This window comes from Somniosus microcephalus, chromosome 1 (assembly GCF_052327205.1).
Source record: "Somniosus microcephalus isolate GS21.2 chromosome 1, FLI_Smic_1.0, whole genome shotgun sequence".
Classification (NCBI taxonomy): Eukaryota; Metazoa; Chordata; class Chondrichthyes; order Squaliformes; family Somniosidae; genus Somniosus; species Somniosus microcephalus.
In genome coordinates this window covers 304681-330687 of record NC_140987.1, presented here as the reverse complement: position 1 = coordinate 330687, position 26007 = coordinate 304681, and the positions used below count along the sequence as shown (strand labels likewise).

At 41.4% G+C, this 26007-nt stretch overlaps 1 protein-coding gene across 1 annotated transcript; it reads left to right on the top strand.

The window, feature by feature from the left end:
• Positions 1-1058: 1058 nt before the first annotated feature.
• Positions 1059-25400, top strand: LOC147123884 (vang-like protein 1). Its single transcript, XM_085962219.1, has 7 exons — positions 1059-2626; positions 5045-5177; positions 8778-9382; positions 15622-15755; positions 18361-18493; positions 20037-20271; positions 21379-25400. Exons 1-7 carry the CDS (start codon positions 2556-2558, stop codon positions 21637-21639), a joined length of 1572 nt encoding a protein of 523 aa, XP_085818345.1. The 5' UTR covers positions 1059-2555; the 3' UTR covers positions 21640-25400.
• Positions 25401-26007: the final 607 nt, after the last annotated feature.

Here is a 26007-nt window from a genome sequence, read left to right as displayed (position 1 = left end):
ATATATTGCTAAAGCCATAAAGAATAACCATATAACACAGACATTATCATTTGAAGCAGGATAGAGAGAGCTCTGCTTCTGTCATTGGTTTGATTAGTGTTGTGGCAGCTATTCTTAAGGTTAAATTGCCTGTATGAATAAATCTCCAAGTACTTGGATTAAAATATTATTACTGTTGATTTAATCAGTACAATGAATCATTTTAGTTCTGCGTCATCTAAAGCAGCGAAAGGGTAGTGAAGTTTCAGGGCTTTGTTTTAAGTTATATCTGGCCACCTGCTATCTTTGCTATAACATGTTAGACCTGATGGGCTTTAAATGCCAATGGCAACATACTTTATTTTTCCTTTCTAATATTCATACCTAGAAAATTGTAGAAAATTCTATGATTTGACTGAATGTGACTAATGTTTAAATCTGCAAAAGCTAGTCAAAGGGTGCAATCTGTTTCTATCAAAGAAAAATAAAATATTCTGGTAATTCAAACTGAGCAATCGGCCTCCACTGATTGAATGTAACTGATTATTCTGTTTGTGCAATCAAAGTTACATATATAATGGTCTTTTCAGGCCATGAATTTAATATAGCACATATTGGCCCGTATTTTCTGATCGCAGGCCTCCCACGTGCGGAGGCCTGTGATCTGGAAAAATCTACGCCCTTACCTTAGGGCTCCCGGGACGCGCACACTTCCGACCCTGGGCCTCTCCAAACTCCAAGTGTGCAGGGTCCACGTATCCCAGGGGTGCAGGCGGTTCGCAGCGTCCCTGGGATCACGTGGGCCATGGGGAGCCAATCAAAGATGGGAATCTCCCTTCATACACTTGACAGGAAGACCTGTCAAATATATGAATGGAGATCACCCCAAAAACATAGTAAAACTAAATACATTTTTTTAATCACATTTTTAAAATGACTTGAAATTACAATAAATTAAATATTTTAAACAAAAATTAAAATTTCTGAAAAACATAATTAGTTTTTTACGGGGCTAAAATAAACGTACCTTTTTAAAAAAAAAAAAGTATTTTTAAATGATAAACCAGTGACATTTTTTTAAAACTTTTTTTTCCCACTCTTATCCTGGTAAAAGGCCTGCTTTTACCAGGCGTAAGAATTGTAAGGGTTTTCTGCGGGCAGAGGGACTCCAAAAAGCGGAACTATCCACCCGCAGAGGCCCTTCTCCAGGGCAGCCGGAGGATCTGTCAAGAGTATTCTTGACAGATCGGAAATGCCAGTTTTCATTGCATGCGCTGTGCATGCCTGAAACCGGCATTTCCGATGTCCCTATCACAGCACATACCCACCCATAGGGATCGGAATATCTGGGCCATTGTTTCTGGTCATTCATTTGCTGTTTCACCAAAGACTCCTTACATGATTGCTGTAACATTACAGTGAGATACATGTTCATGACCACATCATCTGGTATTTTATATTGCAATTTTAGCCTTGGTGGGAAGCTGCTTCCACTTTGCAGCAGTGGTAATGTTGCAATGTAACTCATCACGCTGGAGGAGGTAGTCTCAAACAAATTGTTTTTGACATTGCATGCAATGCAACTCCAGTATGGTGTCAAACTCGGCTTAAAACGTGCTCACAGGATCCATTGGAGCCCTGAACACTTTGAACTGAACTGGAGTCAATTTAAATGTTTTAAATTCTCCTCCTGTATACAGGTAGTGTCAAAAGATTTAGATTTTAATCGCCACCAGAGAAGCTCTGTGCATGCATGTAAGTACACATGTGCAGCGTTCTCTCATGGCTTTGAGAATTCTAATCAATACTGGCAGTAAAAGCAAAGGACTGCCTTTCTGGAAGTGATGCTGCAAATGTCTGATGTTTCAGACTGGTAGCGACTATATAAATGTACCTTCACATTTTTGGGGCTTTGCAACCATGGGATTGTGACTTAAAATAGTTCGACTGAACAGTTCACTTCAGTCTCGTGTAAACACATTGACAAGTATATGCAGCAAGTGGACAATATGCTGGGTATTTTCAATAACATGGTCACCACAAAATAGGGGTGACTTGTACACCAGAATATATGATATGTGTTAGTTGTCATACAAACTGAATCCCTCTCTGTGGTTTCTGGTTTACTCTGTTCAGAGAACATTTCCTGCTGTGCTCTGTGAGACTTAACTGTGTTTTTGTTTAATAGCTAGGTTTAAAGCTTCAATTTACAAAAGTAATTGGGTGGTTTCCTTGTTACTGTGTGGAGAAATATATGTAATTATCAAATATTTGTCAATGGATTACCTGCAGTGCAATAATCACTATATGAGTTGGAGTTTGTGTGAAATATGCTGCTTGAAAAGTATTTTACTTGCATGTGTGCTCTTGCTGCAGGTTAATGTTTCTTCACAAGAGACCCCCGATTTGCTTCCAAAATAGACCAGTTAAAGAACCATGCTACCAACCTACTGACCATCCCATCTGGCCCGGACAAGACCATTCACAAACCACTGTTTGGCCCCCAGAAAGCCAGACCAAAAACCATTAACTGTTGGAAATCAATCCATCTTCCAGTCAGCAAGGAATCTGCGACAATGGACACAGAATCCACATACTCTGGCTATTCCTACTATTCAGGCCGCTCCAAGAGCTCTCACAGACACGGGTAGGTACTGTTTTTTTGGAATAGTTTGTATTATCATCAATGTAGTTACAGCTTAAATAGTAACTAAGGGGTGACCCAATGTAGATTCATCTGGAAAAGAATTGGAGATGGGAAAGAGCTCTTCTTTGGAACTTTTCTGACTTTGTTCAAAATTCACTGACCAGTTTTTCTGCTCCAAAAGAGATTTACACTGAGCTAAGATCACTATAACTTCAGTAATTTAACATTCAGACCCTGTGTGAACAATTGGAGTTTATTTTAAAAACATAAATGTAGTAAAGAAAATCTTGTAGAGAATCACTAAATATTAATTAATTTAAAGAAATGTACAATTCGTCTCCTTACTCAAATTCCCCCCCCCCCCGGCCATAAAAGTAAGTACACAAAACTTGTAAACTCCTGGATCTTTGGACTCCTGCCACGTGTCTCTTTATCGCTGCAGAAAATTCACTTCTGATTTGCACTCTGCTTTGTGTTTTATGTGCTTCTAGTGCTCCGTGCATATGATATTACTGTTTGTTTCTCGGGTACTTCCTCTTGGTGACATTGTGTCTGTGGTTTCTACCTAATCTAGTGCTCTTACTACTACTTCAGTGGGTGGAGTGAAATTGGGGCAGCCTGCTGCTGGCCAGTGGAGACTGGGGATTCCTGTGGCCATATCCCTCTTAGTGCTGGCTCATGATGGCCCTACAAGTACTGCCACACTTGACTGGCTACTCCTGCCCACTGGCACTTTTTGAATCCCATGAGGGGGCCTGACTGGGTTGGACAGTGTGATATGGTCCTGAGAGGTAACCATCTCACCCATACCTCCTCCTGCCATGCCCTGTCATCTTGGGAGGTCCCTATAAAAGGAGAAAAAGAGCATGTGTTACCAAGTGTCTGTACGAGGAAGTGGCTGGGCACAGAGTTCTAATGCAAACGTATTCATTGCCTTGCAGCTGTTCTGCAAACTGAGCCTGTATCTTAAGAAGTAGCCTGACGATGAAGTAAAAGAACATGCTTGCTTTGTTGGACTGGCCCGAAGCTGCCAAGCTCTCCCTAGCCCACACACCCAAACACCTTCACTCACAACTATTTACAGGGCTGCCTCCTCATGTCAAGCGAGTCTTTAGGTTGGCAGGGCCACCACGAGTCCTTGTTCTCTCTTATGGGAATTCTTCTCCTTTAAAACAAACAAAGCATAGCTCTTAGCATGTTGATGATCAGGATTTGCCACCCCAGTCTCCAGCCTGCATCCCATCTTGTGGGAATGTTGGACCAAACAGCAAGGGCAAGTAGCTTCATGTGCCAGTGTGATTTGGTACACAGTCGAAGTTCTCCTCATTTACAAACCACGGTGCCTTTACCTAATAAGTAATACAACAGGGGGCAGATTTTGCGGTGAGCATTTGACATCCAAAAACATTAGTAATGTGTTTTCTGTTAGAGAATGTGGTACGTTACATCAGTTTAGCAGCAATGACACGTTAGTACCCTAGAGCTGTAAATTAGCTGTCCTGTTTTATAGCTAACTTTGGTAACAGACTACTTTTAGGTTAGGAGTTGATGATTGGATTTGGGCAAGATTAGCACCATTGTTTTTCCCAGCCTTAGAAATACAAAATAAAGCATTCCAGGCGGCACGGCACATTGGATCATCACAGTCCCACGGTGGTAGAATTTGGGTGTGTGCTTATAATTGCCATTGTTGAGGATTCAGTCAGGATGAGATGGTGATCATAATCAAATACCACTATCAACATATGTTGGGTGGAAGGAAAGGGGAAGTTGAGGTGGGGGAGTGAGAGATCACCATTGTCGGGCACTCTCGTGCATCTTCTGACAGCTGATTACAAAGCAGCATTGCTAGAGGACAAAGAGTTGCCTAAATATTCCACTGGCTATTGTGTAGGGAGACCTAGAAAAAGGAAAAGCAAAGAAATATAAAATAACTTAAAATTTAAAAATAAAGTTAACCCCATTCTTTCCATCCATTAATGTATTATTGACTGTTTTTCTCTCATTACTTTAATTCTTTAGCTGTTCTGCAGTTTTTTTGTTATTTCCTAATTTGCATGTCTCATTCACAAATTCTGTTATGCTGCCTGGCCCCTCTGTCCATCTGTCAATCTGTCTAACTCGAAACTTGCTTAAAAATCACCTCTATCCCAACTTTGTGCAGGTACTTTTGAGTGTAGATTGCTTTGTCGTTCAACCTGTCATATTAAAATGGGAGATGGGCCTAATGTCCAAACACATTTATGCCAAGCATGATGTGAACTAGAGTTTCAGACTGGGAGAACACGTTGATTATTTTAGCGGAGTCTTTATTGAATTGTAGTACACTGCTGTAGATTGTGATCTAAAGTTGTCCAATACAGATTCTGTGGCAGCATTCCCTGAGAATGAATAAATCCCTGCTTTTGCTTCTTTCAGTGAAAGGAGCCGGGATCGGCAAAAATCCAGAAACAAAGACGGCAGCCGGTCCGAGAAATCTGTTACTATCCAAACACCACCAGCAGAGCCACTGCTTGGCAATGAGTCAACTCGTGGAGATGAGACAGTACAGGTAAGGGCTTGGACATACTTACCAAACCTTTGGATGTTGCTGGTAGGTTTTGAAGATTGTACTGTAACTATTTATTATTGAGAGATGTCTGTGAAACCAGGTACCAGAAAGGCAATGAATATTATGATATTTGTATATGGAAACTTCAGAATTTTATCTGAAATAGCCCCTTTTGTTAATTTGCTTTATTCGATAGATATACTTACAAAGAAGTTTCCCACAAGTTAACTTGCCATTTTCCTACCTCTGAAAGTTGTCTTATTTTTCTTTTTTTTCCCCTTTTGTTTCTGTCTCTATATTAGAGCAAACTGAGGTGAATTGTCTCCCAATTTTCCTTTATTGCCTGTGCCGATGTACCTAGTCTTGGAACTTGCCGGACATTCAAATTCACTATCGGGCATGCTGAGTAGGGAATGTTGCACACACCTGTGACATAGGAACAGTAGTAGGGCATTCAGCCTGTGCTGCCAGTAGTAGGGCATTCAGCCTGTGCTGCCAGTAGTAGGGCATTCAGCCTGTGCTGCCAGTAGTAGGGCATTCAGCCTGTGCTGCCAGTAGTAGGGCATTCAGCCTGTGCTGCCAGTAGTAGGGCATTCAGCCTGTGCTGCCATTCGGTTGGATCATGCTGATCTGTACCTAATTCCATTTACCCACCTTTGAGCCATATCTCTTGATATCCTTGCCTAATAAAAATCTGGTGATCTCGGTCTTGAAAATGTCAATTGACCCAGCATCCACAGCCTTTTGGGGGAGAGAATTCCAGATTTTCACTACCCATTGTGTGGAAAAAGTGCTTCCTGATTTCACTCCTGAATGGTCTAGCTGTAATTTTAAAATTGTCGTCCCCGCAACCCCCCCCCCAAAACCGTTCTGGATTCGCCCACCAGAGGAAATAGCTTGTCTGTATCTACCCTATTGAATCCTTTCATCATTTCTAACACACAGTGACACAGAGCACTGGGGCTTTGCAGCTTTATAGCATTGTAATGTTCCTTTTTTTAATAAATGAATATATTAGCTGTGTATAATCGTCTCTTTGAAAGACTCGAAGTAGCAGCAGTTCCATCCCACGTGTAATTACTGTGGCATACATAATACCCTTCTTGTCCAACTTGCCCAACACTCAATGGCCTATCCTGCACCAAGTCTTGGTCACCCATTAACCCTGTACTTAATGACTTACACTTACTCCCCCGTACACATTAAACTTACAATCCTTACCCTTGTCTTCAAATCTCTGCATGCTTGCCCCACTTTGTGTTTGCAATTTCCTCCCCTTCCTCTTACAGCCCCTTTTGCTTCCTTTGATCCTCCAGTTCTTGGCCTTTTGTGGATCATCTCCCTTCACCCAACCATTGGTGGCAGAGCCATCACCACCTCAGCTCAATTCTCCCCTAAACCGCTTCACTTTTTAAAAACCTGATTAAAAACCACCTTTTTGATTGCCCCTCCTAATTTCAATGCGTTCCTCAGTGTCCTTTATCTGTTCCCATTTATCTTTTCTCCCCCTCTTTAAAACACCTTGGGGGATTTTCTCGATTATATAACTGCAAGTTGTTCTGATCAGTGGTTGAAGTAGAATTTGTTAGGCCGGGCTGTTTCTACTTGCACTGTGGGTCTGTGTAACCTTTGCTCCACCCCCTAACCTTTTCTGCTGGCAACTTTTTTTCTCTCCGTTTTGGTCTCGATGTTCAATCATAATGTTTGTCATCGTGGGAGTTCTCTTTTAATGGAATGGGAAAGCATTCACCAAAGTTCATGGTTGCGGTCATTTAAAAAAAAAAAATTTGTTCAGTAAACTTTATCATGTTTGTTTTTAAAAGGGAAATTGTGAACTTGTGTAAATTTCCTCAGTGAGAAGGTAACAAAAAACAGCCAAGCTTTCTTATCTACCACAAATAACCTAGCTGTGGCCCAGCCCAGAGTAACTTGCATACCCATTGCAGCACTGAAAGGTTGAACTTTGATTTGGTAAACCCATGGCCTCGTTAACCAATGTGATTCAGTCCTGCAATTTAGCCGTGAGGGCAGTTAGAGGATGACTTGGAACTGTGTACAGTGGCATTTACTAATTTGTACAGATTTGTTTCTGCTGGTATCCTGTGAGGTACAGCATCTCAGAGTGCAATATGCAAAGCAGGAAATGTACTAGTTACAACAGTAAGAGAATTTTCAATAAATCTGTTAGCCCGGATCCAGACCTTTTTAGATGTGCTGAGATCCATCCTCTTCATCGTCCTGCAGTCTTACACAATGTCCAAGCACAAGCAAAACTGCAGTGTGTGTTCAGGGAAGAAAGGCAGCAAGGAAGTTCTAAAAATAGTTGCTGCTGCAGCCTCAGAATCACACATGGTTAAAAAGGGGTTTTGATTTAATTATTCCCCGAGACTAGATTAAATTACTGACCTGTTCATGGTAGCAGTTGTGAGCAAGGCCATCTGTGAAGAGCCTAGCAATAGTGGAAGTGTCAGACTAAGCTCACTTGTGAGGCAATCAGGATGCAAATCTTGAGATAAAGAAAAGAAAGACTTGCATTTATATAGCACCTTTCACGACCACCGGACGTCCCAAAGCGCTTTACAGCCAATGAAGTACTTTTTGAAATGTAGTCACTGTTGTAATGTAGGAAGAAGGGGTACAATATTGTAATTACGGGGCTGATTTCCTCTCATCACTGTGTAAGGACAATGTAAACAAATGTGGAAAAATTTCCTCTGGCTGCTGGTTCTAGAAAAAGTATGTTCTTTTTGAAGAAAAATCATGGCTAAAAATCTGCAAAATTAGATACAGGAAACTTTGTGCTATCCGGCACCGACGGGACCGAGCTGTTGCCGTCCCATCAAAACTGCCAGACAAACCAGCGGTGATGTTGAAACATACGGAGATTTTGAGCTCCGTATCTGGCAACAAACCCTGTTGCTTAGCAACAGCTTTTAAACAGTCAGGCGTACCTTGCTGAAGCTGTTGCTAAGCTACAGAGACGCTTGCGAGATCTTGCAGAGCCTGACTGGTGGGGGGAAGAAAAGCAACGAAAAGAAAAAAAACCTAACGAAACAGCACCTGATTTTTGCCGGTGGCTCGAGCATTCCGGACAGTTAACCTCCGGATAATACAAAGTTTCCTGTACTGGGATTCACGCACTTACCTGATTAAACCGTGTGATTTTAGGTGAGTTTAATTTCTCTGGTATATTTGATTAAAATATTCCCATTGAAGGTGTAATTTTGGTCTCAAATGGTAGCTTTAAATAATAAGTTCACGGAACTATGTAGGATCTGAGTGATTCAAAAGTATTGCAATAGCATAGATACAAAAAAAATAAGATTTTAGTATATTTTGAGCTTATTTTGGAGGTTCTGTGCTTTTAAATGCAGACCTGTATACCAGTGCTGGTTTGGGGAGTTGTTGAAGATTTGGTAAGCTTAACTGATTTGATAAGGACCCAGCACAATATTGGCATTTAACCAGAATATATATCAAAACACTCTGAGGCAGGTTAAGAGCTTCAAAAAGAAATTATTGGATTCTTCTTGATTTAGTTGCTGATTTTAGTAAAAGGTTTGTAAAGTGCAATTCTGATCATTGCATTTTGCCTTGTAGGACGATAACTGGGGGGAAACCACAACAGCCATTACTGGGACTTCTGAGCACAGTATATCACAGGAAGACATTGCAAGGATCACAAAGGATGCGGATGATGGCGGGCTGGACTGCACTCGACATTTAGGGATAGCCATTGCTGCTGTGCTTGGAGTATTGGTCTTTTTAACTCCCATTGCCTTTATGGTACTGCCTCAAGTTCTGTGGCGGGAAGTACTTGAGCCCTGCGGTACTGTATGCGAAGGACTATTCATCTCTGTCGCCTTCAAGCTTCTCATCCTTCTCATTGGAACCTGGGCACTCTTCTTCCGCAAACCAAAGGCACAGATGCCACGAGTTTTTGTGTTCCGGGCACTCCTAATGGTGCTGATCTTCGTGTTTGTGGTTTCTTATTGGCTGTTCTATGGAGTACGCATTCTGGACTCGAGAGCTCCAAATTACCAAGGAATTGTTCAGTACGCAGTTTCGCTGGTAGATGCCCTCTTGTTTATCCACTATCTGGCAATTGTGCTGCTGGAATTGCGTCAGCTGCAGCCCATGTTCACTGTGAAAGTGACCCGGTCAACTGATGGGGAATCCCATTTCTACAGTCTGGGTCTACTGAGGTATGTGACATGTAACAGCTCTAATACATCTACCTATTTTTTCCTCCTATTGTCTTCCAACACTTTTAGGCATGTCCAATAAGAAAGTTTAGGCTCAGGATAAAATTGAAATGTCCAAGAGAAAATTAGCATTAGTTTGTGACGTATGAGTTACAGTTTTATATGTAAATTAACATCGAATGTGGATTTGCTATTAGTTGCTCAGAATTGTAATGCCCAAGTAAAAACCGCTGTCTTTAATATACAAAATTGTTGTACAAGCTTTCCAGAGCAGTTTCATCTGTGGTAAGTAACACAACTAAGAACTGCAACCAATATGGGAAGACAGAAGAAAGAAAGGGAAAAGGAAAAGCTGATGTTTGGTAGAATCCAAGCAGCAGCCATCAGTGGGTGAAGTGTTTGCCTTGCTGTGAAAAGCACTGGAGCTCCTGCTATTTGCAGTTGATTTGTATCTCTACACTTGATTTACAGAACACCATTTCAGTTTGTTGAGTGGGTGATATTTTGTCAGTTTGCATCTTCTCCATTATAGTGGAGTGTTAGTGCTAATTACCTGTGACCAAATCACAAGAGTTCAATACTTAAGTTTCACTTCAGATTGGTGTATATTTTTAATTGGTGATTGCTGGATTTAAAGAAAAGCTTGAAGTTAGATTAAAACATTCACTGTAAATCTGTAAAAGTGTCTTCTATCTTGCTGAGGTAATTTGCAATACTGTCTGTGCTTCATACTCCTGAGGTTGTTAACTGTCTACTGTGAAGCAGCTTATTTCATATTGGATGTTGCAACATCAGTGAGTCCCTGCATTCTCCTCTATCCTATGATCAGGTGGCATGAATTCTATCCCTTTTCTACTTTCTTTACTGTTTTGCAGTACTAGCTAGAAGAAAGTGCTTCCATTAAAAAAAATTAAAATATAGAGTTGCTAATTGAGCATCATTGGATGAAAAGAACTGCTGCATACGGCTGTCCCTGTGATTCCTCCTTTTGTTGACTGAACCAGTGCATTAGGTGAAGGTTAACCATCTTAAAAAAAATAAAAAATAAAAAATAAAAAAATAAGGAATGCACAACCAAACGTAGCCAATTATCTCTTCCACTCTCAGTAAATGTCTGAAAGAGGAGCACCTCTGGCATCAGAAGTGCAAACTGAAGCCACCTTGTTATCTTCAGGCTGCTGATACTGGGAATATTAGCTTAGCAAACTAGTCCAAACAGGACACTGTCTGAACATGACGCAAGTACTCCCACATCTGTTGGTCTATCCACTTTTACTTTTACCTGCCTTTCATTCTTTTCCATTTTTCTTTATTTTTATCTTTAACTTTCCTCTGTGGTTGTTGTTTTCTTCCTGGTTAGTATGAACCATGTTTTTTGAATTATTGTTGTAAATTAAAGATCCTTTAAGATGTTTCTTTTAACTGTGAAGGGATAAGGCCCATAGTGCAGGACACTACCAATGTTGTAAAGAGTCAGAAAAGTAAATCTAGAAGCAGTGATTCGGGTAATCTTGGGTTTTAAAAGCCAGAAGATTTTAGGAAGATCGTAGTGATTCACAGGAAAGAATGGGATTCGTCTCTCCGGTTTATGAATGGCATCCACCACCAAGCTCACCTCCTGCAATTCTCGGTTTGGATTCCTTCAGTCTCACTTCAGCACTACCCACAACATAGAGACTGCTCTGGTCAAAGTCACCAATAACATTCTATATAACTGAAGAACATTTTTTTGTCCAACTTGAAATTTCTGCAGCGTTTGACATTAAACCACCCCATCTTCCTCTGCGGCCTCTCCTTTCTGTAGTACAGCCCCACACGATTGCCCTTGAGGTTTCACTTTTATTTATCCCAAGGTAACCCCTCCAGCAGTGGCATCTCTTCCTGCCTCCACATGGTCCGCGGTGATATACACCCTTGGTGTCGACCTTTTTTTCTTCCATCAGACTTCCAGGTCCTGTTGCTGGTTTATCGTGCGACCCTTTAGCTAGTCACAGCCTCTGTCTCGTATAGGCCTTTTATTTCTTTTGTTTTCTCTTATGCCTCCTTTTGTCTCTCGCTGATAGCACTTCTGCCATTTAACCATCTCCTGTTCTCCACCCAAGCACTTCACAGGTCCTTCTGTTTCTTTTCCTGTGTGTTTCTGGTTTTCCCTGTCTCTTCCTCCTCTTCTGGTTTTAAATGCTGTTCAACTGTAATATCTTTCATTTCTGAGGAAGGATCTTAAGACCTGAAATGACAACGGACTTTTTTCTGTTTTTGTTTTCAAACCCATGTTCATACTGCTTTCTGATGTAGTTTACTGGCTGTGTGAGTTGATCAGAATATCTGACCCCTGCCAAATTGACACAGCTACAGGCATAAGATCAGTGTGTAAATCGTAATGAACAAAGGAGACACTAATTCTGAGCTGTTCACAATGTTAATGTTTCAGGTCAATGACCTTTCGTCAGAACTGGAAAAAGTTAGAGGTAACCGGTTTTAAGCAAGTACAGAGGCAGGAAAGCGGGGAGGAAAGAACAAAGGGGGATGATGGTGCAAGGCAAAAGGAGATGGTAATGTCCATCATCCCTTTTGCTATTTAATCTCTCCTGCCTTCCACCCTATCACAGACCTTCCCTTTTGTTCTTTCCTACCCTCCCCACTTTCCTGCCTCTGCACTTGCTTAAAACCTGTTATCTCTCTAACTTTTTCCAGTTCTGACACAAGGTCACGGACCTGAAACGTTAACTCTGTTTCTCTCTCCACAGATGCTGCCTGACCTGCTGAGTGTTCCCAGCATTTTCTGTTTTTATTTCAGATTTCCAGCATCTGCTGTATTTTGCTTGTGTTCGCACTGCTAATGGGGCTCCAGCATTTAAACAGTTCACCGGGGGCCTCTGCTGGCAGAAATCTGGCATTGCAATGCAGCTGTAGCATTCGATGGACCGTAGTAAAACACTTAAAACCCAGGCATTTTAAGCACCGTCAGAAAGTGGTTCATCCACTGACAGTTGATGCTTGGAACACAGGATGAAACCATTTGGAAGTTTAGAACCAGTCGCTGAATGCATTTAACTCTGCAATCTTGAATAATTTGCATTCTCTGTTGTCTTAAACTGACCATAAATGGGAGTTTGGGATATGACCGGACTGGGCCAGAGCCCTGGACATGTTTGATCATTAATTGCCTTTATGAATTTCCTCCTTTTGTGCAACTTTTAATTATAATAATGATGAGCTCTGGCCTAAAGCAGTAAATGTTGAGCAGTGGTTGAATGTCAGACTCCTGCCCATCACATCAGTGCATTCTTAACTCTTAATAAAGTCTTCTCTTGTACTTCTGACCTCTTTAAACATGTTGAGTGTTAACCTGAAAGCTAATTTCCTTCAATGCTACACAACAGTGATTCCTGACTCCCACAGGGAGGGGTGTGCGTGTTTCATTTCATCAGTTTTGTCCCCTTCTGTCCTGAAGGCTTTGACTGCTGTTGCGGCACCATTTGATGGATGACTGAAGCCCTCTTGTACCTCACCCATTCTTTGTGTGTGCCTAGTCAGTGCTGCCCTCCTGTTTGAACGTAGAGGATATTGCAGCCAAACCTGTTTCTGCCCTCACCTGAATTTTATACACAAACACTTCCTAGCAGAAGCTGTTCAGTAGACCCTGGCTGATTTTTAAAAATTCCATCCCTGACTAAGGGGCACTGGGGCCAGTTGTGTCGCGCCTAATTATGCTGTGGCTGGCCTGGCCTGAAATCAAATCTACAACCTCGAGGTCTGTATTGAGTCATCGGGGAGGTCATGGGCATGTTTAATAAACTTAAAGGTTCTAATCGTCCAGTTATCTTCTGCTTTTTAAAAAATCTTTATCATTGAGTTTTTTTAAATGATTTATAGGGTCTCACTAGGGCATAGTGTACATTATAAATGATCTTCTCCCAAATCTCTGCCCATGTTACCTGCAACTCCAAATTTGAACTCCTCCAATCAGGATGCCATCCCTTCCACAGCACTGGAACGGCCCCAGTCCAAGTTACAAATGACATTGTGTGTGACTGTGACCATAGTGAACTATCCCTTCTTGACCGCTCTGCCACATTTGACATGGCCAACCACACCGTCCTCCTTCAGTGCCTCTCCTCCATTGCCCAGCTCAGTGGGACTGCCCTCACTTGGTTCCAGTCATACCTATCCATTCCTAGCCAGAGCATCTCCACCAGCAGCTTCTCTTCCCATTCCTATGCCATCACCTCGGGAATTCCTCCAACAATCTATCCTTGGCGTTCCCCCACCACCCCCCTTCGATATCTATATTGCTGCCCAGCTCTCGTCCTCTGCCACCTCTCTCGATCCCTCTGCTGCCTCTGTGCTGTCAGTCTGTTTGTCCAATATCCAGTCCTGGATGAACCACAACTTTCTCCAGCTAAACATTGGGAAGACTGAAGCTATTGTCTTCCACCCCTGCCGCAAGCTCAATATCCTCGCCATAAACTCTAGCCTCCTCCCTGGCTACTGTTTCAGGTTGAACCCAACTGTTTACAGCCTTTGAATCCTATCCTCTCCATCACAAAGACCGTTTGTTTTCACTTCTGTAACATCCCATCCTCCACCTTCATAAACCAGCTCGTCCAGAATTCTGCTGTCCCTATACTATCCTGCTCATCCATCACCCATGTCCTTGCTGACCTAAATAGGCTGCCAGTTCCCCAGTGCCTCAAGCTTGAAGTTCTCATCTTTATGCTTAAATCCCTCCATCGCTTCACTCGTGCATATCTCTAACCTCCTCCAGGCCTACAAGTTCCCCAAGAACTGTCTGTTTCGCTGACTCTGGCCGCTTGTGTATCCTGCTTCCCTTTGCTCCACTGTTGGCAGCTGTGTCTTCAACTACCTAGGTTCCCATGCTCTGGAATTTCCTCCCTAAATGTCTTAATTTCTCCACCCCTCTCTCCTTTAAGGCCCTCCTTAAAATCCAGCTCTTTGACCAAGCTTTTGGTCACACCTTCTAATATCTCTCTTCTATCTTGGCATTTTTTTCTTAAGCACCGTGGGTCATTTTTCTACATTAAAGGCATTATATGAATGTAATTTCATGATCAACTCGATTCTTTCGCACTAGCCTTCATTTACATTGATTTTTGGGGTAGATTCCGCATCCCTCCCTGATGCAGGAAGTCACCATCCCTCATTTGTAAATCGTTGCCAAATATGCAATGCATACATTGAGAGATTTTCATGTAAAGCCAGTTTAAAGCTGATTTCTTTCTCAATCCCATCCTCTCAAAGTACAGAAGCTGATGCAGCTTTATTAGCTATAAGTGCATCAGTCTGTTGAACTGCTTCTGTACTTAACATGGGTTGAAAGAAACTACAATGAATTTTGGCTTTGATAAGTGTTTAACTGGAGTGGACAGGACAGCACTCCTAAACAGTAAAACCTAACTCCTTAATTGGTACAATTGAGCTATTGCCCAGCTTAGGTTAAGGGTAAAGGGCTGGCTGGAGGAGGGGGGGGGGTGGAGGTTGGTAGTAGAAAGTTCAGTGCAATGGAAAGGCTTGGAAGAAACCGAATCTAAATATTTGTATGTTAGCTCAAAATTATCAGAGACAAAACCCTTTATTACCAGGACTGATGCTAGAAAATGTTTTATTCAAGCTGAATTCCACCTAGCCTGAAATGTTCTACCCACATTTACTCAGAACAGTTTGACTACTAGCTGAGGGGATTGATTCCTAAAATCTGAATGTAAGCTGAAGTTTATTCCAGAAACCTTGATTCTGTCGTCTTTGGTACAATCTAGATAGAACAGAGAGCTAAGTGCACCTGTTCTAATACATAATAAACTGCTGTGTATCACCCTGACTCTGCTTGTTCCCAAGAACTTGGGATTTTGTTTCAATACATGAAGTTTACTCATCACATTTGGATGTGTTACAAGCTATCAGAGCTGAAGTCTAAAGAAAAGTTCCAGGATTTCTTCAGATATTGATTTTTTACGATCTAATAAAATTTATGCCATGGGTCAAACAGTTTGAATTGCCCAGCAAAATCCAATTGCCACATCTAACTCTGGCTCCTAAGCAAGGTAAGCAAGAGCAGGCTTTTTAAAAAAAAAAAAATTTAAAAAAAAAAGTCCATTTGGATAAATATATTGTCGTGCTCCTTGGTCACAGAATTGTCAGCGAGCTCGGAGGTAGGATTGGGTGAGTTGTTTGGCTGTTCCATATATTTATAGTCCAGAAATGTTATCCTGTGTTTGCAGTATCCAGCGGGCCGCACTTGTCGTTCTGGAGAATTACTACAAGGATTTCACCGTCCACAACCCAGCGCTCTTGACTGCCGCGAAATCCCGTGCAGCCAAACACATGGCTGGACTGAAAGTCTACAACGTGGATGGTAAGTCCATACAAAATTAATCCAGCCAGGATATGACCCTCAAAAAGTGTTCCCTGCTCCATACGCGTTCAGCTTTATATTTTAACTAACTTGCTAAATGACCATTACAGATTGGGTTTTGAAATACTAACAGAAAAAAATAGATAGCAGAATCATAACTACTGTGCACCATCAACAAAATTGCATGCATGTCAACCCACAAAACTTGAAAACGCCGATGAACAGCTTCAAAACAACAATGTGGAACTGAAAAACAGCCTTGAATTAAGCCCCGTGACCAAGGCCAGTACTTTTTATAAGTTGACTGAATAAGTTAAATTCCTTTTTATTGTATTGGATTTCTATCAGTGTTTTGGGATCTGATTCCACAATTCAATTTGGTTTTTCCACTGAAAATTGAAACCCAGTGGCCTTACATATGAAACAAACAGTGGGTGAACAGTGGGACATGAACTTGTCTTCACTTGAGCTGTAGTTATACCCACTATTTCATTTGTTGTATTTTGGGGCGTAGGAATCTAAAGTATACGCAAGTGATGTACTATGGTTCGATGGTGTATCATTTGCAGCGGTGGATTAGAATTTTTTGAAGGGGGAACTAAGCTTAGGTGGTGCAAAGTGTATTTTCTGATGCGTGTAGGGGCGTTCCTCCCCCTACCCCAAGACATTTGATTCTCGACACTTTTTGGTGCCGTTTAGTAGTTTCACTTTTTTTCCCCTCGCCTGCTTTTTCTGTAGCACATCAACTTTTTTTTAAAATCTATATTTTTAAATGCAAGCCTCTCCCAGGGATGCAGTGCAGTTGAGTATGGTTGCTGTTACCTGCATGTCCCTGTCTAGCTTCAGCAAGTGAGGAAAGTGGGTCCCTTGTGAAAGTCGTCGATGCTGCCGAAGGTCCACCAACCTCCCAGGTAAGTCTTACTCATCTGTGTATCAGGAATATGCACAGCTTTCTCCTTGGCACTGCTGTTACAATTCCAGCCAAGTTGGAGCCTGTAAACGCATTTCTACCCAGCCGGAGCCCCAACTGCAGCAGAGCCCAAGCTGCAGTGTAAGTGGCCCCTGAGTGTTGCTGAGAAGGACCAGTGTTAGAGTTTGCAGGAAACACTGCAGTAAAATCCCACCTTAAAGTGAAGGAATGAGAGTCGTTAAAGGTTTTTTTTTAAGGTGTTGCATTTTATTTTGTACAGTTTCTGAGGTTTATGCAGTTCGGTGGAATCTGTGGCTTTGGTGATAATTAAGGGGGTCAGTGTTTGGTTACTCTCTCCAAAAGGCCACATCACCAGCTTCTCCATCAGCTTGGTGAAGAACCGCTGCACTGACTCTTTACAAGCGCTTCATTCACATTTACTTTTGGTGGATAACATGTTTGATAATGTTGCACTGAACTGGCTGGCAAGCAACATGCCAAAGTAGCTCAAGAAAGATGCTCTGAATGAAAACTAATTGTAAGCAAATCTTTAAAGATAGTCAAAGAATTGTGTATTTTTATCGTAGTTAGAAAATTTAATTTCAAAAGCTTCAAATGAGTGAGGGTCATGTTGGGCACGATGGTCCGTAGGTTTAATTTCTTGCTTTTCTGGGTTCCCAATCTTGGCCACATTTATGTGATGACCTGAGGCTTGGTGACTCCTCTCAGGGAGGGAGGATGCAGCTGAGAGTATCTTTCCCCAATTCTGTTTTAGACCTTTTTCTAAGACATTCAATTAGCACACACCTCATTTAAACACCAAAAATCCTGTACTCCCAAGAGCAGTGATTATGGTTATGTCATTCATTGTCAGAAACTATGAAGAGATTTCCAACAGTTTGCACAAATAGAACCTAGAAAATTGAATTTTATTTCTGTCAATAAGTATTGCAGTGTACTTGATTTACATAGGACGAGGAGAGACCATGTGTGAGGGGACATGAAGTTGTTTGGAGAGCTATGTTTATTCCACAAAGACAAATGATTACGATGTGAGTAAACTTATGCAGGTCTGCTTCACGAGTAGAATAAACAGCATTCAGTGACTTCATATACTGTACTGTATACTGGGACTATACTGCTCCCCCATTGCTACCCTGCCCGATTTACCTTTCCACCCATCACTGTTCTCAATTGAATGCAGAAGTACATCTGGCAGCAGCTCATAAGACCCTTGAAATATTGTGTCCATGCTGCTGCTGGAGCAAGGTAAGACAGGTCATTTATATTTTTAACTGAAGCCAATGACAAAAGACCCATGTGTATTCTCTCAGCTGCAATTTTATAGCCCTTAAAAGTGGTTTTGTATGATATGGTTTAATAAGAGTTACATATCATGAATTAACTTTTAGTTTGTGCTTCTGTTTTTCGGTTGAGCAATGCAGAATATTATGTAGTCACATCTCATAGTTTGAGGACTATCATCACAACGCTCTGGTATCTTTGCTTGACTGTTAGACTATCCAGTTAAAGAATATAAGAGCATGCTGTGTTTTTTTTTTTTACTTGCTGTTGACCGCCCTAGACCACTCGGGGATAGCCGTGGCGCGCAAGTTGCCCCAGTCACGACTGGTGCTCGCTGATGGTCAGAACAAGCAGCGTTTATTTTATCCCTTGCTATTGAATGACTCATAGGTCCTGGAAACAATGCAGCTGGACAGTCTCGTGCAATGATTGCCGCAGCAGCGAGAAGGCGTGATTCAAGTCACAATGAGCTGTACTATGAGGAAGCGGAACACGATCGGAGGGTGAGAAAGCGGCGTGCAAGGTAATCGCGTTATCTGAATATGTAACATAACAGTGAAGCAGTGGGGCTCACTCAACATGGGGAAATCTGGAAATACACTGCAGAGAACATACTTTCAAATTTCCATTCTTTGTAACTCTATAAAGAATAGGGCTTTCTCATTTGGAAGGTGGAGGGCAGAATGTCATAGCTACTTTTAGTTCAGTTTAAAGAGAATGTTAATTAAGTGTGAATGAATAGTATTATGGTAATGGTATGGCCATTAAGACCTAGGCTTTCCGGCCCAATCCAGACAAGTTTGCAACAAATCTGGGGTGGACAGGGCTGAGAATGTGCTTGAGGATATTACTAGCCTCCCTCCCTTTTCCAGAAGGGCAGGCCTGGTGGCCTCAAATGTCAGGTGCATACAGATGAAATTAAAATGAGGGAAAAGTGACCTCCCGCGTTCAGTAGTCAACAGAGTGGACCTCGGAGGTTTAATTGTGCAGGGACCCTAGCAAGAGTACAGCTGTGCATAGGCCGCAGTAGAAACACAAACATTTTAACAAAAAAATACTACTTTGTTCAGGCAACTGCTACCCTCCTCAAGTCACAGCAGGTCCTTGACGAAGCAAATTCTGCCCCAGTCTAGTGCAGAAATACAGCCGTGGGCATCTTTGGGGCAAACCGAAATCCCAACCCACCTCGGAATGTGCCATCTAGTTTAATGGTACCTGCGTTCAGAAATACAGTTGTCAAAAAAGAGGGAGAACAGATGTGATGACCTGTCACAGCTGGACACTACAACATTGTATGTGTGTTTTAAAAAAAAAAAAAAAAAAAAAAGTTCCAAATGTACTTCATGCAGTTTTCATCACCGTGGCTGCATTTGAGGTCGCTTTCCACAACACTCAACACAGATTTTCCTGGCAATGCACAGTGTATTTCTTGCTCCAGGAGGGTAAAATTTAATTTCAATGGGTATTGTAAAACAGGCAATAGTGGATCGGTAACCCATTATAAAACCCGCCTGATTTTCCTATCGGGTGGGGCGTATAACGGGCGGCGTTTTGCGCCCCGTCGAAGTTGAATTTTATACTCAATGTTTTTTGTTTCATTCCCCTTCAGAGAGACAAATCATTTTGGTCACTGTTACAAGAAGTAGTGAATAAATTATAATCAAGATGACCTACTTTTTTTAAATTGTCAGTTGTGGAAGGATTGGGAGCAGAGTAGTGTTCAAATTAACCTGACTAGATGGCCTGAAACATTATGAAGTATTCTACTTCCACTGATAACAGGGAGTCAACACAGCATTTAACTAAAACTATTTTGCAGGTAACCTAATTATTTCTTACTCTGCTTGCTATTGCACAGTACACAGCAGCTATTTTAACCAGCACCCCAGTGATTAAGCCTGACATTCTGATCATAATTTCTAATGTGGGTATGAGACATGACTGATATCCATACTGCTATACTTCACTCAAAGGAATAAAGTGTGGAAGGGGGCAGCTATGTCAGAGGGAAAAGTTGAGGAAACTGATCATTTCTGCTTTCTCTTTGTCTTGTGTTGTTTCTCCAGGTTGGTGGTAGCAGTTGAAGAGGCTTTTACTCACATCAGGCGGCTTCAGGATGACGAACAGCAGAAAGCTCCTGGAGAGGTGATGGACCCTTTGAATGCAGCACAGTCTATCTTTCCTTCAATGGCGAGAGCGTTGCAGAAATATCTTCGCACTACCAGACAGCAACACTACCACACCATGGAGAGCATCCTGCAGCACCTGGCATTCTGTGTTACCAACAACATGACGCCAAAGGTATTTCAAAATCTGTTAAAATAAGGTACAGGAAAGTTTGTGCTATCTGGCACCGACGGGACCGAGCTGTTGCCGTCCCATCAAAACTGCCGGACAAACCAGCGGTAATATTGAAACATACGGAGATTTTGAGCTCTGTATCTGGCAACAAACCCTGTTGCTTAGCAACGCTTCTAAACAGTCGGCCGTACCTTGCAAGCGTCTCTGTAGCTTAGCAACAGCTTCAGCGAGACCTTGCAGAGCCTGACTGGTGGGGGGAAAAAAAAGCAACGAAAAGAAAAAAAACCTAACAAAACGGCTCCTGATTTTTGCCGGTGGCTCGAGCATTCCGGACAGTTAACCTCTGGATAAACCAAAGTTTCCTGTACTGAGGCAAGTGATTGCTGATCAGAACAAAATCAACATACCCAGAAAACTTGCTCATAATACAAATCGCTCATCAGAAATTCATAATTCGACCAAAATGTAAATTGCTTCTAGACCGTATAGTTTTAAATGGAGAAGCTTGTAAACCAAGTAGTCACTTTCCAGGCTGCACAGTGTAATCAGTTAGTTATCCTTCAAACCTATCTGATGATCCTGGCTTTCTAGCTGTAGCTTAAGAACAGGGTTTGGGAGGTGGGGTGGAGAGAAACACAAGATGAATAACTGGCTCTTGTCTGGATTTCAGCCCAATAAAAGGGATGAAGGAGAAAATCCACACTAAAGAGGATTCCTCCCTTAATTTAGTTTTACATTATTCAGCAATATGGCACTGTATGAAATAGGCGGCATTAAAATACTGACTTTAACATTTGTCCATAAACTAAATTACTAACCATAAACTTTAAAGTCTTAAGTTTATTTTGGTGTTTGAAACCTCCCTTTTCTCATGTTTTAATAAGATTTCTGATATCTGAAAGTTTATCAAAACTAGGGAATTAATCAGAATTGGCTTGGTGAGCGGTGTTGAAAACTTCAGGTGTACATGTTTATTTAAGTTTCTGCTTTTTGTTGAGACTTGGGGCACATCATTTCACTTTTCCTCTGATTCAGTGTTTGTTATAAAGATTTCTTTTGTATGTTCCAAAGCTTTCCCCCCTGCCATGTGTCTTATTTTATTTATAGGCCTTTTTGGAGCGTTATCTGAACCCAGGACCCACTCTTCAGTACGATAAGAACAGATGGTTGGCCAGTCAGTGGACATTGAGCAGCGAAGAGGCGGTGACCAATGGCCTGAAGGATGGCTTGGTTTTCACACTGAAATGTCTTGACTTCAGTCTGATAGTGGTAGTGAAAAAGATCCCTTTCATCAAACTCTCTGAGGAGTTCATCGACCCAAAATCTCACAAGTTTGTGCTGCGCCTTCAGTCGGAGACATCGGTGTAAGCTGTTAATGCCAAGGACACGTGGCAGATCAGTCAGATAATCCAACTGCACTTTGGATGGGGAAGGGTGTTCTCTTTTTGACTATGTTTAGATTTTTTTCCTAAGTACCGGAGACCTAAAACTTTCTGGTATAAATCTTCAAGAAAAAGTACTCCACCTATCATGGGCTTGCCTATATTCCTCCAATTGATGAGGACTGTATCAGCCTGCTTCCAGATACCAGCATTATAGCAATGGACCTCTAGAAACCTGAACATTTTGCGTATTGAGAGAAGTGCACTGTCTTTCTACTTTGTTTCTAGAGACTCTGTTCTTTTGCATGTAGACCATCTCACCCTCTGGAGAAAGTTCTTTGGAAACCCTAACTGTGTTTCTAGAGATTTGGGGCTTCCTTTGAGAAGATTGGTGACACTGGCTGTCGATGGCGATTTCTAGAAAACTGTTCTGCAAATGAAGATGTAGATAGATCCCATCTTTCCAGTCCTAGTGTTCTAGAGATCCAGCTTTTCCCAGATAATATGCTTGGAAAATTTGGTCACGAATGTAGACTTGCACAGTGTAAGCATTGTTACAGAGTAGATAGTGTTTTATCCAATATGTGGAGTTTATGTAGATGTATTACCTTAGACAGGTAATGTAAAGATAGGGAAGAACTTCCCTTTCCACCCCACCTCTTTCCCCCCCCCCCCCCCCCCCACCACCAAAACCAACACTAAATTGGAAATCATTTCAGCTATATCACTTTAAGAGGGCTTGAGAAGTGCTTGAATAAAGAAACACTAAGACACATGAGGTGCGTGGTTGAGACACTAGAGCACATTTGTACAGCAAAGAATGAGCATTCATTTTGTCTTTCATGTGTTTTTAAATCATGCACACTAAAATCAGTAACACATGTATTTCTGAAAGGTTACGGCATGTAAAATACTCAGTATTTCATTTTGTCTAATATCTTGGGATCTGCCCAGTAGGAATTGCATTCTTTAACTGAGGACTCTGTAACTCATATTTTCTTCACACTTTTACCTCTCGTAGTGCAATGCAGAATGTGCCCTGCTGGCTCACCTCTTGTCCACAATGCACTGCACTCCCACTTAAGGAATTTTTATACAGAAATATTTGCTGTCAGAATTCTGTTTGAGAAATAATTTACTTTTTTTAACTTTTTTTAATGGTTGTGGCCTTTGAATCTTCTATTTTTATTTTTTAACAGATAACTTTGTTTTAAGCAATTTTTTTTAATGACATTTCTTGTGTAAAGAATGTTTTATCAGATCAGGAGCAGAGTACAGTATTTGTCCAATGTGTATATCAAACCGAGCCGAGCAACCTCTAAACATTTGTCAAACTTACTGGTTGCAACAGAAAATGATTTTGGCTTGTTTTTACCCAAAGTCAGATGTTCTATGACAATGAATTTACTAATCAATCTTACAGCAACGTTTGATTTCTGTTGTTTAATTTTAGTATCTTTTGACTTTGCCCTAAAGTTAATTGGTGCATTAGAGGATTTTATAGATTGATTGATGGGATGTGTCGGGACATCTTTCTCTGTCTCCTTGTTCAGTTTTCTTTTAATATTTTTTAATTGCAGAATAATTAGTACTACAGCAGAATGGTAATGTGCAAAGTAAGCCCACAAGTCTGGCAACCCAGTAGCTCGAGGAGTACAGTTGATTCCTTAACTCGAAGATATCGGGGCTGCCTGTCAATCTAACTAGTCTCATTTGGTTGAACTATGTCAGCTTTCAGCTAGGCCACTGGATGAAGCACCACATGAAAGTTAGATGCTCCCCATTGGGATCTGACACAAATTGATTCATGCTTCTACTATGTAGTAAGCTACAAAGTACCATTTTGCAAGTGACATTGGCCATGAAGAAGTCCATGGTAGCTGTGTGCAGAAATGTGTGGCCATACTTTAGAGTCCCACAGTTGGAGTGAAAATGGAGGACAAAGTACAGGGGTGGAAAGAGAACTGGGAAAATGGCCTACAAAGTTGTTGTGATGTCTTGGTACATCACTTGTCTATTAGAATGTAATTGCGCTGAATGTGCATTGCCTGGGACCAAAAGATCTCTCTGTAGGAGCTAGGCACCATGATATTGAAACAGGTTCAGACTAATCTTGCTAAAGCAGAAAAGGACTTGTCTGCCATATGTAGCCTTAAAGAATTGTTCAATAAACTTCTGTTCCCTCTAGTGGAATACAATATGACTGGAACAACATTTGCACACAAAGGTTCTTAACATACTTTAAATACAGAAGCTGTGTAATTGCTGACTCGAGTAGCTGTTCTGTTACCAGGCGGATAGGAAATGCATTTCTTTATGCATTATCTCTGCCACCACTACCTCAAATTTCATGTAGCATTCCTCTGAACAGATTGTTGATTAAATTGGCCTTATTCTTGTCACTTGAAATGTAACCACAAATACAAAAAGTGAAAACACTAATGCTAGCTAAAAAAAATTATGGAAAAACCCTGTGGGTCCAAATGGCTTAATTTAAAGGGTTTTTGTGTGCATTTTAAGAAAATAAACTTCTGTTAGTGTTTAGACTTGTGACACAAGACAAAAATGTCCCTTAGTTCTGCTGGAAATCTTCAGGTGCCAGATAACATTGACCATCTTCAGGCACGCAGGTCCCACTCTGAGCGCTGAAAATCCAGTGTGATCCCTGAAGGAACACACACTCCATAGAACAGTCTCTGATGCCTGTACTACTGCTTTCTCTCTCATTTCCTGTTGTGCTCTTCGTCTACTAATGATGGCTTCACCCCCTGAGAATTCTAGGGTGCCACTTACTCAGAAACCACTGCACCATTGCCAAAGATAGTCCGACTGCATCCCACCGTGTGAATCAATGGGGAGGAGAGACCATAATCAAATCTTTATTTCTTTTCACAGGAAGTTTATAAACCGAGTGCTTAATGGAAAACACCAGCTATGATTTGTTGAACGCTTTGGTGGGTGACCTGTATAAGTCACATAATCTCAGTCCTACCTGGTATTTTTCCTTGAGAGTGAAACCCCTATTTTCAGTAAGAATTTACTGACATTACCAGGGACTGGCAGATTGCAGAGTTAATCATACAAAGCAGTTAGAATCTGCTGGCACTGCAGTTCTCTAGTCTGTAACCTGCAAGGGTCAGAATGTTTTAGCACTAAGAAGCTGACCTCCTTGATTAACTGGGATGTCACCACAAATGTTTATTTGTTATGCAACTTGATTCCATTGTTGTCTCTGTGAATGTAAAATGCATCATATACAGCAGTGTCACTGTAAAGCAAAAAAAAACATTGTTGGAAACGAGATCCTTTAGGATTCTGGCAGCCAAAGTCATTGCTGTAAGATTGATTGGTAAGCTCACTTGTGAGGTTTCTAGTCTTGTGAAAGTGTTATTGAAGTGTCATTATAACTACTGTACACACCTTAATTTTATAAAGGAACTGATTTTTAAATGATTCTATTGAATATCCTTGTAACAGAGCCAAGGACTGTAACCACCAGCTTCTGCACCTTGTACTGAAACAGAATTTGTGGATTTTAGGGACATTATTTGGAGTTACTGAATTTTTAATCTTCAATTGAATAGGTGCATGATAGACACTAACAATTGTGTGTGTATGTAGCCTTAGTAATTTATTTCATTTTGGAATCATTCTCTAAATTTTACATTTTTGTAACAAACTGCAAAATGTTTTTTCCACATCAGGTTTTGTACATGGAGTCTCCTGAAAATAAAGAGGAAAACTAGAGCTGGCGTGCTTTTATTTAATTTGTTCTCGGGATGTTAGCAACACTGTCAAGACTGCATAGTTGCCCTGAGAAAGCGATACTCAGCTGCAGCCTTGCACCTCTAGTCCTTGTGATAGTCCTACGATTGTGTTAGGTAGGGAAAATCTTGGTATCCTTCACAACCCAGAACTGAACTTCAAACACCGCATCCTATTTGTTACCAATATTGCTTGCTTTCACCTCCTGGAGCACCACCTGCCTCTGCCCTTAGCTTACCTACCACCAGTGAAATCCTTATCCATGCTTTGGTCACATCTAAGATCTGTCTGGTTGCAGAATGAATGTCAGAACATCAACAATGGGAAATAATACAGTGGAGCATTGGAGTTCCAATGCATTGTGATGGAGTAGTACATTGCAGGTCTGCACTGATCCCTAAATGGTGAGACTGGAAAAACGTGATGACATTGAGGTAATGTCAGGCGAAGACTAGGCATTTCCCCCCCCCCACCCCCATGACACAGTGCTCAGAGACAATTGTCGCAGCCCACTGGTGCAGCTCTTTATTTAATAAGACTTGCAGCTTACTGTATCTCAGAAATGTATCAAAACACTTTAAAGTAATTC

Excerpts from the sequence above, each read along its gene's own strand:
- LOC147123884 (XM_085962219.1), top strand. The coding sequence starts at position 2,556 with ATGGACACAGAATCCACATACTCTGGCTATTCCTACTATTCAGGCCGC. Across the intron at positions 5,178-8,777 it reads GTGGAGATGAGACAGTACAG|GACGATAACTGGGGGGAAAC; the intron begins GTAAGGGCTTGG and ends TTTGCCTTGTAG. Across the intron at positions 18,494-20,036 it reads GTGAGAAAGCGGCGTGCAAG|GTTGGTGGTAGCAGTTGAAG; the intron begins GTAATCGCGTTA and ends TTGTTTCTCCAG.